The sequence below is a fragment of the Sinohyriopsis cumingii genome, chromosome 5, assembly GCF_028554795.1.
Source record: "Sinohyriopsis cumingii isolate HCF-2022 chromosome 5, ASM2855479v2, whole genome shotgun sequence".
NCBI lineage: Eukaryota > Metazoa > Mollusca > Bivalvia > Unionida > Unionidae > Sinohyriopsis > Sinohyriopsis cumingii.
Genome location: NC_142965.1, coordinates 44,767,370 through 44,787,069, shown reverse-complemented (window position 1 = coordinate 44,787,069; position 19,700 = coordinate 44,767,370). Strand labels below are relative to the sequence as shown.

At 34.5% G+C, this 19,700-nt stretch overlaps 1 protein-coding gene across 1 annotated transcript in view; it reads left to right on the top strand.

The window, feature by feature from the left end:
- Positions 1-19,700, top strand: part of LOC149799053 (exportin-4-like) — a 93,280-nt gene that overhangs the window by 34,452 nt on the left and 39,128 nt on the right. Inside the window, exons 12-16 of the mRNA XM_089958030.1 lie at positions 7,201-7,349; positions 8,162-8,342; positions 9,757-9,916; positions 14,420-14,589; positions 19,010-19,181. Coding sequence (XP_089814156.1) covers positions 7,201-7,349; positions 8,162-8,342; positions 9,757-9,916; positions 14,420-14,589; positions 19,010-19,181 — 832 coding nt within the window. The remainder of the gene's footprint in view (positions 1-7,200; positions 7,350-8,161; positions 8,343-9,756; positions 9,917-14,419; positions 14,590-19,009; positions 19,182-19,700) is intronic.

The following is a 19,700-nucleotide window of genomic DNA, read 5'->3' as shown; positions in this document are numbered from 1 at the left end:
TGACAGAGTCACAGGCATTCCATTTAGAATGTGTACTAACTTCAGAAGAAAACCTTTTCTGAAAGGAACATTGTTAGCAACTAACAGATTTCCCAAACAGGTTGTCCCCAGCTAATGTGACGCTTCTAACTGCCAGAATCTTTCACTCAGTGCAAACTCTGGAAGTTTTTGACCAGGTTTCACGTTGTAACAAATCGGTCAGACATTTTGAACTCTAAAACTCTACACTATGTCTTAGTTGTAACTATATATAAAATTCACTTAAATCAGTTTGACTGGCTGTATGGGTATACAGCAAAATAATGCTTTAGATTGGAAATAGGAGAGAAAATCTACACTTGTATTTATGCATCAAAACAACTTCAATTTTTTGACTGGCTGTCTGATTATAAAGCAAATACTGCATCATATTGGAAATAGGGGAGATAATCTACACTTGAAACTGTGCTATAATAACTCGGATATTTGAAAACCATGGGTTTTGCCTCTTTTGTTTTATGTCTTTTTTACTTATTTACTAGAATCACCTTTCAACTTGTTTTTCTCAAGCTTGTTTACTTGTTTTACACCGGGTGATGCAGTTATGTGTGTGTGAATGAATTCCCAGTATGTATGTATCAATTCATTCCCAGTACATGTGTGAGAATTCATTTCCAGTATGTGTGTGTCAATTCATTTCCAGTACATGTTTTAGAATTCATTCCTAGTATGTGTGTGTCAATTCACTCCCAGTATGTATATGTCAATTCATTCCTAGTACATGTGTGAAAATTCATTCCCAGTATGTGTGTGTCAGTTCATTCCCAGTACATTTGTGAAAATTCTTTCAGTTCATTTCCAGTATGTGTGTGTCAGTTCATTCCCAGTACATTTGTAAAAATTCTTTCAGTTCATTTCCAGTATGTGTGTGTCAATTCATTCCCAGTATATTTGTCAGAATTCATTCAAGCGCAGTATGTGTCTGAGAATTCATTCCCAGTATGTATGTGATAATTTATTCACAGTACATGTAAGTGAATTAGTTTTTTCCATTACATGTGTGCATCTTCATTCCCGGGTTTAGTATATATTAGCAAGCACAAGCAGTGTAAATCCTGTGTTTATTTATATTGGATATTCAGCTTTATATGGATAGGGTACATGGAGATAGTACATGTATCTCGGTTAATTCAGAGATCCTGCTTTTTGAATACAATTCGTAGATACTGTCCATCTTTATATATTTATATACATGTGTATATAATGTCTTACAAATACTCTTACATTGTTCAAGATAGAGACTTTCAGTATTTTGATATGATCTGATTTGGTTTGTCATCTTGTTGAATTGTTTAAAATTTGTATCCATCCCATGGAGTGGCAAGTTTGTGGTGGAAAATCTACACTTTTCTGTGTATGGTCTTAACTTGAACCTGCATAAGGACTTGGTATAACTGTGTAATAACTATGTATGAATCAGGGTAAATTAATTGAGTTGCTTAGACATATGGCTGTAGGTAAAATCTTTAAATTATTTTAAGATCTGCATCCTGCCACTGTATGTACATCATGTCAACATGAAACATTGAATACTTTTATGCATTCAAAACTGGTTGCAGGAAGCATGGCATAGGGTTGGTGTATGAAACTAAACATAAGTTAGAAAAGCACACGGATATGCATCTATGTTACAAAATATAATTTAATTAGTAAGTAGTCTCACGGATATAACAGTGGCAGTTTTTGGTTTAAGGTTATTCTGTCAAAATTTATTAAAATGTATTTCTGGTTGATGTATTCTTTTTTTAAAAGTGGGAGGGGTACAAGAAAAGGACCCATCTAAAAGACAGTTTTGTTGGTTGTGTTAGAAATGACAGAATTTCACACCACTAAGCCTATCTAAATAGGCAGGAGTATTTAGTAAGACTTGTATCTATCTATCCTTCCATGTGGCACTCATTAGCACAACTAGTCCTGCAGGTTTTTATGGATTACCACGACACTTGCTAAATATTATGTTCATTGCATGCCAATGCATGTGTCAACAAATTTCTCTGCTCCCACAATTTTAGTCAAAGTTATTGCCATTTTTGTTTTGTCACTTGATGCAGTGTATGACACAATCTTGTTAGTGTAACTTATCATTTAGTTTTTGATGGAGTTCCATGAAACCTGATAAATACTATGTTGATTACTTGAAGATGTGCATATAGACAAATCACTTTCCTGTTGCAATGTTATTAAAGTTACTGCCATTACTGTTTGGTAGTCTAATGCGCTGATTAATAGAATTTCATTAGCACAACCATTTGAACAGTTATGGCTTTCAGCTATTCCCACAATTTGGCTTACAGCTGTTCATACAATATGTGTTACATCAGTTCCTCCAGTCTGGAATACAGCTATTTGTATAATATGGCTTACAGGTATTCCCCCCCCCCCCAGTTTGGCTTACAGCTATTCTCCCAGTTTGGCTTATCTGTTCCCACATTATGGCTTACATCTATTCCCACATTATGGCTTACAGCTATTCCCACATTCTGGCTTAAAGCTATTGCCACAGTCTGGCTTAAAGCTATTGCCACAGTTTGGCTCAGTTTTTTGGAGGATACATATTACAGTCATCATCTGAAGATGCACCTACTGACAAATCTTTGTGCTCCCATGAGTTTGTAAGAGTTACTGCCTTTGTGTTACAGCTGATGGAAGTGTATGACAGAATTTTGTGAATGCAGCTACTCATTCAATTTTTAGTGGATTTCTGTGAAACCTAATGCATATTATCATCATCATCGGATATGTATGTTGACCAATCATTGTTCTGTTTTCAGATTAATTATGCACATATTTTATTATAGATTCATTACCATCATAGGGTAGAAGTGGAGTATGGGACGGTCATAAATATATTTATGTAAGCAAATTGACCACCATTCCTCATGTTTTTCTTGTTTTGGATTGGATTTTTTGCCCCCATAGCGATAGCAATCACTGGCTCAGCTCAGAAATCATGCACATAATCTGTCAACAAGAAATGAAGGGATATTCTTGACTGTGACATCTCTGAAGTGAAAGTGAACTGTAGACTTGCTGTTACATTTGTGAATAGACCGTTCTGGTGGCCTAGTGGTTAGAACATCCGCTTCAGGTGCAGGAGGTTGCAGATTCGATCCCTGGTCAAGTCATACCAAAGACTTATAAAAATGGTACTAACAGCTGCCTCGCTAGGCACTCAGCATTAAGAGGTTAGTGTTAGGACTGGTTGGTCTGGTGTCAGGATAATGTGACTGGGTGTGACATCATGCAGCTTGCATGATGCCTTTGTGCTAGGCATCACTATAAGCTGCCACACTGCAGATATTGTAGCAATATGGCTGAAAAATTGTTAAAGTTACATTAAAAATCCAAATATCACACACAGATTCACTCATTTATGAATACACTATAAAGATTAAAATGGCAGGATTTGTTACAATAAAATGTGACTTGATAAGACAGGTTTCATTTTAATAACCATATGTGTTAGAAATACAGATGGCTGTTTAATATAAGTTTTCTCCTTGCTCTGAGTAGCTTTATAAAATATTTAGAATTTATGATAAAGTAATTTGAAATTATTCAGATATATCAATTATTCATGATCAGGAGTGTATGCAATGAAAATGCGTTATGGACAGCAGATTGGTTACATTCTTAATGGACAGCAGATTGGTTACATTCTTACTGTTTAACTGTTCTGGACTCAATTGCTACTCCAAATGTTTAGGAGTAAGTGGTTGCCTATCCAGGATCAATTGTTTGCTGTTTACCTTTGTGGTCCTGAGCTGGATTCCTGAACCAGAATATGCAGGAGTAAGTGGTTGCCAGTCCAAAATCATTAGTTTTCTGTTTAACTTTGTGTTCCTGGACTGGATTCCAACACCAGAATGGGCAGGACATGTTGTTGCAAATCCAGGATCATTTGTTTACTGCTTGACTTTGTGGTCCTGGGTCGGATTCCTTCTTTACTATGTACAGTAGTTAGGGATTGTCAGTCCAGAATCATATTTTTTCCACTAGTTCTTAGTTTTCTCTGATAAAGACTCCACCTCATGTAGACATCTAAACTGTCAATATTGCCTTATTTGGGAATTAAACAAACTGTTTGCTGGGGACTTTTGGTCTTGTTTTGTTTTCAAACTGATTCATGAAATTTTCCAGTTTGTAATTTTTACACATGGCCACAAAGAGATTTGAATTCTACAATTTCAGTTGCTTTGCACCAGTCAACCATTGGGACCCTGAGTGGCCGAGTGTCTAAAGCGCTCACTGTTATGGATCACTGCCATCTCACCTGTCTGTGTGAGTTCAAGTCTCAGCCTCGGCTAACGTTGGTACGTGAGAAAGCTTGCCAGTAGCTTCTCATGGGTCGGTGGTTCTTCCCGGGGTTTTCCAGGGTTCTTCCTCCACCAATTATACTGGCCGCCATATATAGCCTATCTTGTGCTGAAAAATGGCGTTAAACCCTACAATAACAACAACAACAACAACCGGTCAACCATCACCTGCAGAAAATATTTTACTCATATAACATATAACCAAAACTTGCAAATTATGTTATAAAATTCAATTAAATATCTTGTTTCTCCAGTTTAGTTGGTAGAGTTTTTGGATACTGTATGAGAACTTGAAATGAAATGTGAGTGTTGATAAAATAATATTTTTCATAAGCCTTTGGACTCACATGTATAAATTAGCATTTTCACCCTTTCACTTTCTTGTAAGATGTTTTTTAAAGATCATTCAAATTGTTAGTCACAACTGCTATAAAAGAGTCATTGTCCACTCTTAATCCCATATTTCACTTTGTGCTAAAGAGAGGCAGTAAGTATATGGAGTACAGGCTGTGATTTTCAACCATGGCATCAATATTTTGTTGAGTTTTGTCTCAAAAGAAATAAATGATAAACTTGCTGTGTATTACATTGTTGATACTTTTACTAAAGCAGCCAACCTTCAAACACTGTTTAGGTCAGTTTATGCCATGCCATTGGCCTGTTATGGAAATTATAAATGGCTGTCAAGAAGGACGCTTTCCCTTAAAGTAGATGAAATGTTGTGAAAAGGAATTGTAAACTACCTTCATAATGTAATAAGGAATTATAAAGTACCTTCATAACATAGTAAGGAAGAGATTATTTCAAATCTCTTCATAGCACCAAAACTTAATGTTAACTTACCTTCATAACGTAATAAGGAAGAGATTATTTCAAATCTGTTCATATCACCAAAACTTAATGGTAACTTACCTTCATAACATAATAAGGAAGAGATTATTTCAAATCTCTTCATAGCACCAAAACTTAATGGTTACTTCAGACCAAGTCCAGATCCAAACTTTGAATGACTTTGTCACTCGTGAATGTTTATAAATAAGTTGGGTTTTGAATTGATCTGGAAATAATTACAGGAAAAGGATAGGGAAAAGGTACAAAATGCAGTATTACCTTTGAATGTAGTGTTTAACATGTCATTGAAGACTGGCTGCAAGGGCACAGACATTGATTTATATGAATATTCATAATATGTGTATCAAGGATTGGTATTCATGTTTTTTTCTAACTTTACTCAGATGATTCAGGCAAGAGAAAAGCTATTGTTTGAAAATTCATAGTAAAGACTGTCTTACACACACATTTAGACTTTATCTCAGTAGAACTCAGTGTCCTGGGAAATGTGATTATTTGTTTGTTCCTTTCTGAATGTTTAAGTGGATAGAAGTTCCATATTAATATATAGCTGTAAGTGATGACAAAATGTTGAGAAATAATGTGAATTATTGAAAAAGCCATTTATATTATTGGGCATTGACATCTGCTCTGATATCTTCCCTCCAGGGAATTCTTTAAATGGCAGATTGGACATTATTCAAGAATTTAAAAAAACTGAAAATAAAATAATGATGACAATGTGAATAGTTTTTTTTTAAAAATTTATGTGAGTGGTATTGCATATAAAGTGACAGTAGTTGATTTTAGTGGTGTTTTTGTTATCCTTTTTGGTTGTTGTTTTTGTTTTAATGCCATTTCTAAGTGCCAGATAGGACCTGGTAAGAACCATTTACATTTGGAAAGCTACTGGCAAGCTTTCTCACATACCCACATTGGCTGGGCCCAAGAATTAAACCCACTTGGAAAGAAACCACTTTTATTTTATGCTATCCCAAGAAGTTTTGGATTTTCCAATGGAAACTATTCTGATAATTTGCTGGAGTGAATTATGAAGAATATTTTTTCACTGCAGTAAACAGACATTATTAACATCATGAAATTTTAACTTCCATTTTGTCATTTGCTTCATCTTGTGATAAGTATGGCCACCTGTCACACAAGAGTACTAGGTTCAAATCTCTCATCACATGCTTTCTTTTGGTCCTTTTTTAATGTGCTTTTTGCCTTGAATTTGGAAGGAGAATTATGTTACATGTGTGTTATTTTCCATGCAAAATACACAAAACACAGCAGAACATTACATTATTATGCTGGATATGATAAAAATCTAACACTTCAGTCTGTTATACATATTTCGAGCCAGTATGTTTCAGCATTAAATAAAAGAAAATTTGTTTGTTCTGAGTGAATAACATATATTTCATCTTGTGAAGAAGAAGAAAAAAAATCATTGCAACATACAAACCAAATATTTCATCCACTTGATGAAATATATCCATTATTCACTTAATGAAATATATCCATCGTTCACTTGATGAAATATATCCATTGTTCACTTAATGAAATATATCCATTATTCACTTGATGAAATAAATCCATATTCACTTGATGAAATATATCCACTGTTCACTTAATGAAATATATCCATTATTCACTTAATGAAATATATCCATTATTCACTTGATGAAATATATCCATTGTTCACTTAATGAAATATATCCATTATTCACTTAATGAAATATATCCATCATTCTCTTAATGAAATATATCCATTATTCACTTGATGAAATATATCCATCATTCACTTGATGAAATATATCCATTGTTCACTTGATGAAATATATCCATTGTTCACTTGATGAAATATAGCCATCATTCACTTAATGAAATATAGCCATCATTCACTTGATGAAATATATCCATTGTTCACTTAATGAAATATATCCATTATTTACTTGATACAAGCAAATACCCTCTAGCTGTTCACACATAAGATACCATTATGTTGTAGGTTGATGGAGGACCGAGTGACCAGACTTCATGGTCAACTTCAGAGAATTCACCAGCAAAAAATGGCTAGTAGTGGACATGACTGCAGCTATGATATGACCCTTCTAAATGTTCTGCATGAAGATTTACATTGGCTAGTACTTCTGTCAGGTTAGTAAATAAACAAGTTGATATATATCTTTCATTCTTATAAATACAAAATTGTCTTTTCCCCCATCTGTTTGCAGTAGGAGAATATTGTTTTTCTTCCTGTCCATTTAGCTAGCATATTTGTATGCTGTCATCAAAGCAATTTTTCAAATTTTGTATACATTTTTGTACTTAATTTGGATTTAGACTTTCTTAACACAATCTTTTCAGCATAATTTAACCAAAACCAGTTGTTGTAGACAGTGAAAAATGGTAAACATATTTGTATTCGTATGTAGATATGTATTGATAGGTAAATGAGATTGTCAGACCATTACAGCAGTTATTTTATTTTTGAGTCATTTTTTTTAACCTTTTGGACTTGAAACTTGGGCAGGTGGGGTGAAAAACTTGTTTGCGTGATTAGACCAAAACCAGCATTTAGGACAGGTGAAATTTGGTATGCTTGTTTGTATGCGTCTGTAGATAAACTTTTTATAGCTTCATGCCATTATAATACAAATCATCAGCTCCTTCAGCTGTTGAGATTGCAGTTGGATGGTTTGGTCTGTTGTGGAGGCTTGTATCTTTTACAAACACAGATTTAGTTTATTAATTATTATTTAAAAAAGTCACATATCTACAAAGGAATGCTGAAATAGATGGACTGTGACTAGACTAATTAAGGTCAGTACTGATTAACATACACTGATATGTCTTTCTATACCTTTTTTGACAATGTCTAATGTTCTAGGTGATGCTTTTAATTGTAGGCATCACTGCCTTATCTGGCTCTAATTTCTTTATGTTCAACTTCATTATTTTTTTTTCAGCAAATGTCCTGACAGAGGAAGCTGAAGGTGAAACACCTTTGATTCCAGCAGACATTATGAACTATTCCACAAATCAATCCAGTAGTATTGACCTCACCACAACACTCAAAGTTCTGGCATCTCCAGGGGAGAAGGCAGATAGTATACCTGGTGCATCCCAGAATTCTGATGCAGTCATTAGGTATGTTTAATATTGGAGAGCCACAGAATTTTGATGCAGTCATTAGGTATGTTTGATATTGGAGAGCCACATAATTCTGATGCTGTCATTAGGTACATTTGATATTGGAGAGCCACAGAATTCTGATGCTGTCATTAGGTATGTTTGATATTGTAGAGCCACAGAATTTTGATTGTCATTAGGTATGTTTGATATTGGAGAGCCACAGAATTCTGATGCTGTCATTAGGTACGTTTGGTATTGGAGAGCCACAGAATTCTGATGCTGTCATTAGGTATGTTTGATATTGGAGAGCCTCAGAATTCTGATGCAGTCATTAGGTATGTTTGATATATTGGAGAGCCACAGAATTCTGATGCTGTCATTAGGTATGTTTGATATTGTAGAGCCACAGAATTTTGATGCAATCATTAGGTATGTTTGATATTGGAGAGACACAGAATTTTGATGCAGTCATTCGGTATGTTTGATATTGTAGAGCCACAGAATTTTGATGCAATCATTTGGTATGTTTGATATTGGAGAGACACAGAATTTTGATGCAGTCATTAGGTATGTTTGATATTAGAGAGACAGAATTCTGATGCACCAACTTTGACATCCTCTTGATTTCTAAGCTCCACTTTTAATGTGGAAATGGCATATAGTGTAACCCTTGTTATTCTTCCTGCCCATCCATCTGTCTGTCCATTTGAACTTCCTTCTGCCAGCCTATACATCCATTTTTCCATATAAACTCTCTTCTGCCTGCCCATCTATCTAAACTTCCTTCTGCCTGCTCATTTGTCCATCTAAACATCCTTCTGCCTGCCCACACCCCCATCTGTCCATCTAAACTTCTTTCTGCCTGCCCATCCATCCATCTGAACTTCCTTCTCCCTGCCCATCCATCCATCTGTCCATTTGAATTTATTCTGCCTGCCAATCTATCTAAACTTCCTTCTGCCTGCCCATCCACCCATCTGTACATCTAAACTAAATTCTGCCTGCCTGTCTCCCCATCTATCCATCTAAACTTCCTTCTGCCTGCCCATCCCCTCATCTGTCCATCTAAACTTCCTTCTGCCTGCCCATCCATCTGTCTGTCCATTTAAACTTATTCTGCCTGCCCATCTGTCCATCTAAACTTCCTTCTGCTTGCTTATCAACCCATCTGTCTATCTAAACTTCCTTCTACCTGCCCATCTATTAATCTAAACTTCTCTGTCTACCCATCCACATATCTGTTGATCTAAACTTCCTATTTCCTGCCCATCCATCTAACCTTCCTTCTTCCTGCCTATCTGTTTGTCAAAACTTCTTTTTGTCTGCCTATCCATCCATCTGTCCATCTAAACTTCCTACTGCCTGCCCATCAGCTGAAACTTCTTGTTTTAACTTAGTGGTACATTTCAAATTTGTTTTTTTGCTTCAGGTTAATATCAGCAGTATTTCGACTGTGTGAAGTGGAAAAGCAGGCCATTGCTGCTGATATGTCTGACTTTATTAGTCCCCAGGTTGGCAGTAGTGTGATGTGGTTCCTTAAGAGATGGATCACATCTTACCTCTTGCCAGATGAAAATTACTATGCACAGGTTAGTGCCTCCATTATTTTTTAGAGATCTGACTCATAAATATGTGTGATTGCACTCATTGAAAGGGAATCTTTCTCCACATCAGATGACTGTAAATGTTATTGTAAATGTAAATACCATTAAGCAGTCAAGGGCTGAGTGTGAAACTGCAACAATATGTTTATAATCCTTGCCCATTTTTAGTATCAAGATTACATCAGGCACCTGTATAAATCACCTGTATAAATAAAGAAGTTGTTTCCATTGCAGCATGTTCAAAAGTGACAAGTAAGCATATTGGGTATATGTTATTTATAATTGATGCATGCCAAATGTTTTTATTTATATATATATATATATATATATATATATATATATATATATATATATATATATATATATATATATATATATATATATATATATATATATATATATATATATATATGTGTGTGTAATTCAGAATTGCTTGTAAATTCTTTTCATGTCTGATGGTAACAAAATTTTGATCAGTTCTAAATTGCTTTTGATATACATCCATAGTTATCAATGTAAATTTTATTATTTTTTTAATTATATTAGCACCATACTTCTAAAATCTAATAATTTCAAACTTCTTAACTGATGAAACAAATAGTAGATCTTGTATAACCATTGTCAAGCTGTCTTGCACATTGGTGTTAGTTGCCCCTGATCCTTGCTTTTTTGCTTCCAACAACAAAGCAGTTTAAGGTGTACTCTATGACACCTGTGGGATCACATCTATGCATAATGCCGTGCCATGCCTCTGCTTGTCCCAGTCAATATTGCTGTAACAATACCATTGCAGCTTTATTTTTATTTCATATAACTGAAATGTGTGCCTAAAGATAGTGTAGTGTGAGAGGAACTATGATGTACACTTGTGTAGTAGACTCGTTAGGTTTTGTTTGACTAAATTTGTGAATGAACTAAAGCAGCTGTTTCATCCATTTAAAAGTATAGATTAGGATGAGTTCACTGAGTCAGAAACAAAACTTTCAATGAAGCAAACGAATGAATATGATATTCACAATGTCAGCCAGAAACATGAAAGACACAATAATTGGAAATACTGTTCTGATTATTGAACTGGTTATTTAGGAGAATAATCATATCTTTTTGCAAATAGAATAGTTAAGACTATGACAATTGCAATCTAGGGTCTAAAAAAATATAGCATAGAAAAGCATATTGAGGCCAAGGGCTATCGCATATCTATCAGAGACAGACAATTTTACAATTCTGTCAAAATACTAGATTCAAGATTCAATAAAAAAATGCAACTGAAGGTTTTGATAGAAAATTTAGAGCCTCAGAGCCAATAATCCAAGACGACAAGAAAGTATTATTTCTGCTGGGTAAATGAGTGTCCAACAAAGCTGCTTTTCAATTGTCCCCGTGTACCTATTTTGATACACTGTTTAGTTAGTGATAGAAGACAAACTGTATGATACAGGTCATAGCTGGGTACCTACAACAGCAACATGCAAGTGACAGGGCATAAACATGTTTTTTTAGCTGGTAATAAGAACGGTAATAAATATACTTACATTTATGCATCTTGAATTTACTCAAATTGTACTTCCTTAGTTCATCAAATCTGTCTGACTTGTCCTGCAAAACCTGATATACACAGAAGCTGTACTGGAATTTCAATTGAGTAGCCTACATTTCCAGCTGAAATCCATTCTCCATACTGCAATGAATTGACCCAATAATCCAGTCCCTCATAATCAGAAAAGCAAAACTGAGTTTGATCAACCTAGAAACAAAATCCATGCACATTAATTCAAGATATGACTCTAAATTTCAAGTTGACCAAAATGACAGGTCGTTTTTAAACTAATGTATAGCGCACAACAAAGTTAAAAGGTTGCTGGGCCGAGCTATGTGCACATGAATAATGTTATTGTGTATTGATGAATCTACCGTTGTGAATGCATAATTCAATTAAATGTTTTTCTTATAATGTCTTTTATTATGAAACCTTAGGTAGTTAAACACAATGAGCATATAATTTAAAGGTTTACTGCATTTGTATGGGTAAATATGAACTCAAGGCCGTATAGTATTTTTCAGAAAAACTCATTCATATTTTCCCATACAAAATACAGTAACCTATAAGTAATGCATATTTTCCATGAAACATATCAGTGTATGATCCTTTCTTGCACTGACTGTGCTAATTTTAAGCCCAGTACATGTTCCTTTCTTGCATTGACTGCTAATTCTAAGCTCAGTGTGTATGTTCCTTTCTTGTATTTACTGCTAATTTTAAGCTCGGTGTATGTTCCTTTCTTGCACTGACTGTGCTAATTTTAAGCCCAGTACATGTTCCTTTCTTGCATTGACTGCTAATTCTAAGCTCAGTGTGTATCTTCCTTTCTTGTATTGACTGCTAATTCTAAGCTCCGTGTACGTTCCTTTCTTGCTATGACTGTGCTAATTTTAAGCCCAGTATATGTTCCTTTCCTGCACTGACTGTGCTAATTCTAAGCTCAGAATATGTTCCTTTCTTGCACTGACTGTGCTAATTTTAAACCACTCTTAGTATTGTGCACTGAAGAAAGCTCACCATTCAAGACAAAAATATTCACACAGAATCAGTGATTACAACTTCCAGTTTTTAGCATTAAAATGTAAGAAATATTGGTATTGAAATAATAGTATAATAGTAATACAACTAAACCATTATTGGAACTATATATATATATATATATATATATATATATATATATATATATATATATATATATATATATATATATATATATATATATACCATAGTTATTATAATAGATGCCCTGGGGGCAGTGCAATTTCCAAAAAGGGTGGGAACATTGAATTCCATACATCACTGTTTGGCTGAAAATGTTCATAAATTAAATTGTTTTTATTTTTCTAGTAATTGTTAGATTACTTGTATACTGTTTTAATTATCTGGATATACCATAATGGATATATACAGATCTATAAGATTAGAAAAGGTAGAAATTTTGTTTTGAAGGTGGAGGTGCATTTATTAGAACACACACACACATACATATGTGCAAAACATTTTCATTGAAGGGTGATTTTGAGGTGTCTTTATAGATTTTAACTTTAGTTGTTGCTATTTTTCTGATATTTTCAGCTGCATAACAAGGTAGTATTATGAAGTTTGATCTGTTTCTGTTATCTTATACTGCTGTATTGCTTGGGGTAGGTCCAGAACAAATGTGGTGGTGGTGATTGGGGGGGGGAGGCTCAAAAGGCACTTAATTATACTTTTATAAGGAGGATGGTTGGGAATATTGTACGAATTGTCTGACTTATGAAAAAGTACCATCTGACCCTCCCCTGCCCCTTTTATTTCTGGATCAGCCCCTAATTACTGTTAACTCTAATGGAATGTTTATAAACTCATGAAAACTCAGCATGTGAACTTGAAATCTGCATGCCCATAGTTCCATTTTACCTATCCACTGTAATCTCCAGGATCAGTATTGTCATAGCATGAACAAATTAGAACCTGCCTTACAAAATGAATTTATTATGATCATGTTGTTGTTATTGTTGTGGGGTTTAACGCCCTTTTTCAGCACAAGATAGGCTATGTATGGCAGCCAGTATTAATGGTGGAGGAAGAACCAGAGAAAACCCTGGGAAGAACCACCGACCCACGAGAAGCTACTGGCAAGCTTTCTCACATACCCACATTGGTCGAATCCTAGACTCGAACCCATGCAGACAGAGGTGAGCTGGCAGTGATCCGTAACAGAGAGCGCTTTAGACCACTCGGCCACTCGGGACCCCCTGTTATAATGAGGTTATGGAGAAGAGATATGTTGTGTAATTGATGAAGGTTGTATATCAAGGCATACTTTGTTGATCTGCATTGGAAATGAACACCTTTTACTTCCCAAAACTCTATTTTAACAGCATTTATGTCTAATACCCTATCAGCAATTTGACATTGGTACATGTTATGAAGCATGGGGAACAAAACAAAGTTCATTGTGTAATTTCAATTTTTTGTCTATCTTAAATCCAACTTAATTAGCTCATTTAAATATCTGCTCTATTTAATTTTTCTTGTTCAGAACCTAGTTATAATTTTAAGTACAAAACATGAAACACTTTTCAAATTATTCAAGCATGAATAAGTATTACCAGATATGAAAGTTTTGTTGTTTCTATGCATTTCATCAGAGCAAGGTCAGATCGATACTTGGCAAAAAAATATGTCCTTGTGTCAATTTATTTAATTTATTTGTGGTAATTTGTTGTTTTTTCTTCATCCATCTAATGAATCCAGACTTTTAATAGGATGTCTTTTTATCAATAGTTGATTCATCTGAGATGTTTCGTCCAAATGCAAGTGTATTTATTTGTTGAGTACTGGAAAATTAAGCAATAAATTAAACTTTAGCTTAGAAATGTTGTGCTGATAGAATTGATATCAGATCAGTATGCCCTTATTGGCAGCATTTGGAAGTGCTGAACTGAGATATTTGATTTCAGATCAGTAAGGCCTTGTTGGCAGCATTTGGAAGAGACTCTGAAGGAGCAGAGTGGACAGTATCCTTCCTCCTTGAGAAGCTAGTCAGCAACTTAACAGCTTGGACATCGGAGGAAAAGCTTCTTACAGACACTTTACAATGTCTTGTGGCTCTGTTGAGCAATAGATCTAGGTAAGCATGGTCTCTAATCAGCATGGATGCCTTTCCATAGCCTCACTCAAAAAAATTTATGGATCTAATATGATACGATTTTGTATTTTTCCCACTAAAGAATAATAAAAAATGATTTACAGAGATGTACACAACAGTCAAACAAAAGAAAATGGAGTGTCCAGTTTAATCCTTTAGTGCAGACCTGTTAGGCTGATAAATAAGCTATTGAAACATTGTTCTTCATATGTGCATCACAGCGTAAACCAGTTGGTAAACAGGCCTTTTATGAGTAACACAGGAGTCAACAACCTCGAACCAGTTCTGCCTAAAAAAATGCATTGCGAGAACAAGAAAATTTAAACAATTATATTAGCACAGTGCATGTGTACAGTTGAGACCTCTCTGAAAGTCAGTTTTTTGTTTTTAAAAGTCATTGAGTTTAATTCAGTACTATGTTTAGTCATAACACCATTGTTTCTATAAAAACTAAACAGGCTGAACTGAATGATCTGGTCAGATTTCATTTGGTGATGTTATTTACCTAAATGGGAAACCCATTTATTGATCTAAGTTTGTTATAAAATAACCTCAGTTTTTAATTTCTTTGTCAAATATTATATTACTGATCATAATACCTTTGGAGTACAACCACTACCTTGCAGATCCAGTCCTCAAGGGTTCATTGTTTAGCTATGAAAGCTAAATGTTCTCAGCCTACACAAGTGGCAGTCAAACAGAGTGATCACCCCTTCATGTAGGGATTGGCACTGTATCTAAGTTGCTGATACTGCACACGTTAGGTAGCACACACTCCTGTACTCAACTGTAGAGCAGGTGTGGAGGATTTTCTCATCTCCAGAATGTATGCTCCATTTATATATCCAACAATTTCTTGTTGATTCCTACCCAAGACAAAGTTTTCTAGCTGTTGTAGAACTTTAACATGAATATACAGTGTGACCCCACTATAGCATGCTCTGTTATAACATGAATTCTGATATAAATGGGTTTTGGTGTGGCTCCCAAAATTTCATATACATGTATGTTTCTCACACACTAAACTTTTTTTCTTAATAGCATGAAAAGTAAGTAAAAAGTGTGCTATCATTTTTGGGGAAGAGAGAATTCTAATATAAGATGACTGTGGTGTGGCTCCTGCAATTTTATATACATGTATTTATCATGTACACAGGAAAAGTTTTTCTTCTTAAAAGTACAAAAAAATAACATGTAAAAGTTTATTCAGGGATAACGCAGGGCTTTGCTAATGTAGCAAATTGTGATTTATTTTCCTTACTGCTGACAAAATATACCATCTGGCAATTCCCCCCTCCATTTTTGACTGTTTAAACTTGTATGTACAACTTAGATTTTGAGTGAAGAAATTCAGAGGCACCATGAAAGGAGCTGCAAACTTGAGATAAAATGTACTGGAATTTATATATTGTTAGATAGACAAACTTATTTTTCATATTGACTGACCACATCAACAGTGCATTGTTATATCATAATCTGCTTAGTCTGTCATCTGACCTGAGTACTGAATGCTGTAAGATCTCTTCATTTTTTTAAAAACATTTCTGGAAGTGGAGATTAACTGGACAAGGCACCATGTCAGAATGGATCTTTTCGGACGAAATAGTATCAGGCTATTGGCCACATGCTAGCAATTAATATATTTATCTTGATTGACCTCTGTATGTGCATGGTAAGTAAAATTGACCTCTGTATGTGCATGGTAAGTAAAATTGACCTCTGTATGTGCATGGTAAGTAAAATTGACCTCTGTATGTGCATGGTAAGTAAAATTGACCTCTGTATGTGGATGGTAAGTAAAATTGACCTCTGTATGTGGATGGTAAGTAAAATTGACCTCCGTATGCAGATGGTAAGTAAAATTTACCTCTGTATATGGATGGTAAGTAAAATTGACCTCTATATGTGGATGGTAAGTAAAATTGACCTCTATATGTGGATGGTAAGTAACATTCCTCTTCTTTCCACTCGTTGGCCTTTTTTTATAAAAATCTGATGCATGCAAGAAGTCAGCATCACTCTGACACCAGAAATGTCACCAAAAACAATTTTAAAAAGCTATTAGAAAAAACAGATAAAAAACTAAGATATACTTGTTGGTCTGTCTGTGCTACCTGGACTAGCCACAATCGACCAACTTTTAAAAGCAGGACAAGTAAGTGCTAAAATCAACCAAATCATGGCTAATTCCTTTTAATTCCTTTTGTTTATAAAATGAACCCAGAAAAAAATAAGTTTTGCTGAAACTTCAAAGAAAATGGATCACCTTTGAAGCTCCAATTCTTCTGTATAAATGCTAAGCAAATGAAGGGGAAAAAATCAGTCCCAGGCAATGTTCTAGAGTTTTTTTATGTTGCCAGTGCAATAAGAAACACACATGTTTGGTCCTCCAAAACTGTCCATTACCAGTAACTTCAATAGCACATGCACAATTCATCAAAGAAAGCTGACTACAATCTTCAGTAATAACAAAACCTTTCATCAAAGGAAGTCAGCACCAAACTTAAATAAAAACAATGGAATCTGATAGATTATTGCATTTTCCAAAGTGACTGGAACACATTTTTGTTGTACCATGAAAGTTTCACTTTTGCAGGGAAAAAAATGCTTACGCTAGCTACCAGTGGCAGCATAAAATGCAAATTAAATTTCAAGTCTTTTGAAACCATATACATATGGCCATCTGGTTATATGAAGATGGGTTATCTTGCAAATATGTTTGCTAAACTTTTTAATTTGTTCATGTTTTCATTTCCTTATCAATAGCATTAGCCTCGGCAACATGTTGTTTTCTCCAGCTGACCACAATCTAGGCCAATTTAAGAACATGTACATGTAGCATGTAAACAGCTACAGCCATGTGCTACTTGCAACAAATGTAGTGAATTGTTAAGTGACAAACATATATAGATCAAAACGAGGACTACCATGTTTTATACATATGTGTTGTATTTTCTTAGAGGATATGTATCATATATGAAGTTTAAACATGTGAGCTATACTCGAATTCATGGATTTATTATATACAAGTAGAGTACTTTACGGATTATGGATTGTACTACACAAATTTAAATTGTCTATATACAAGTGTTTTTCAGACTAGTTTTTGTCTTTATTTAATCAAAACACACATATTTTTGCACCTGCTTTTATTACCACCACCCCAGCCTGCCATATTTTGGGTAAATGCATCATTTACATCAGCTAATTGACTATGTCTGTTATAACACGATCCGGTCTATAACACGGTCAGGTTCTGTGGACCCCAACTACCTTGTTATAGCGGGGTCACACCATGTATGTTATGTGCCATTTGTAATTACTTGTGTGGGTTGCTAGTACATGCATTTAAATAACATGTACTCAACTTTTGTGTATTCAGCAATATAACTATTGACTTTTAAGTTATTCAAGTAATTTTTTAATGTTTGTAGAAAACTGTTTCGCAGCATCTACCTTGGTAAGTTAAACAACATGTCTACTGTATAAAATTCCTCTTTTGTTCAGTAGTAATGAAGAAACATTTTACTCCAAAAATTGGTTTCTGTTAAATTCATTGAATCTGATCAGTTTTTGATGGCACAGAATCCTGTTCAGTGAAATTGCTTTCTTGATATGTATCCTGATTTAGTGTGAATTTGTACCCGCATGTACGTTTCTTTCTGCTGATTGAGAAACTAACGAGAGGTAACATGAAAAAAGATTTCTTATCATGTTCTAAGACTGTGATGTATCTTACACAGCTAAAGTGGTATGCATTTTCATTTAGTATAATAATTGAAAAGAGAGTTGCTTTCTATTTAGAATAGTTCATTGAAATATGCTCTTGACTTTAAATTTTGTCTGTTCATCGTGCATAAATATTACCACAGATATGTATCCATTAAGACTTTTTTGTTTTTAATAAGATCCATGTCACTTTGATGCAGTTTTATATATTATTTCCAAAGAATGAGTTTTTTATATATTTTTCAGGGATGTATCCTCATAAATTTCTTATAATTTGTCTACTTACTTGCCAAAGATGCTAATACTTTACAAGCATTTTTCTTTTAAACAGATGTTGTTCTCTGCTTTCATTTCTGTTTTGATGATTCCCAAGTGAAAGTTAAAGTTATTTATTAATAAGGGAAGTAGAATCTTAGAAAATAAGGGAAAAATCTGTGCATGTTCTTATTTAGTCTTTGAACTCAATTATTCATGAATGCAGCAGAATAAATACATCTCTGAATTATGCGCTTGAACACATGAGCACCTTGTTCAGAGCTATTTCTTCAATTCCAATGCTGTAATCAAATCAGCCATTGACACTTGCTTGTTACAGGGTGACATTTATGTACTGATCAAATTGCAACAGGTTTCTTGATTTACTTTGATCTTTATTTAGATAATGCTTTTTTAGGTCTTCCTTTGTGGCCAAATGTGCGAGGCTGTGGGAGTTAGCCAGACATGAGGCAAGCAACAGTCCTCCATTCAACAGTCTACCAGCCAAATCCAAGAGGCTTCTGTTTAAAGCCCTTGTCCTTGCTATGTCAGGAATCAGAGATCAGCAGAGAGATGAATTCAGAAAATGTGTAAGATCATCTTTGGAAATAAATTTAATTTATAAGAATATTTCAGATAGATTCATCCAGAGATCTGTCTTGGTATGGTTCGTTGTTAGTTTAATGTTTGTATTTTATTTACAAATGTATGTTGTATGAATTTTGTTTGATCATAATTTTATTATGTGGACAACTTTACCAGTTTTGTCTTCGATCTAATATGATCTCTAGCAGCTGATTACCAAATGCATCCTTACTTACTCTGTTGGACTTCTTTTTTTGATCGGTAATTGATGAATATGGCTGATCAATCCTTTCATCTCAATCCTATCTTTTACAGATAGAAAGGGGCTGTTGTTTTAAATGTAGGTACAAAACATTTCATTTGTCCAGTTGGTGACATACCATTAATGGCCATGTCCTACCTCCACCTGAAGAGCTACATAATTTTTTTATTTTAAATTTCTATTATGCATGCTTGATAAAGGGTTTCCACACATACAAGAAATTGGGGGAGAAAGAATAAGTTGAATCCCAACCAGAAAAGCC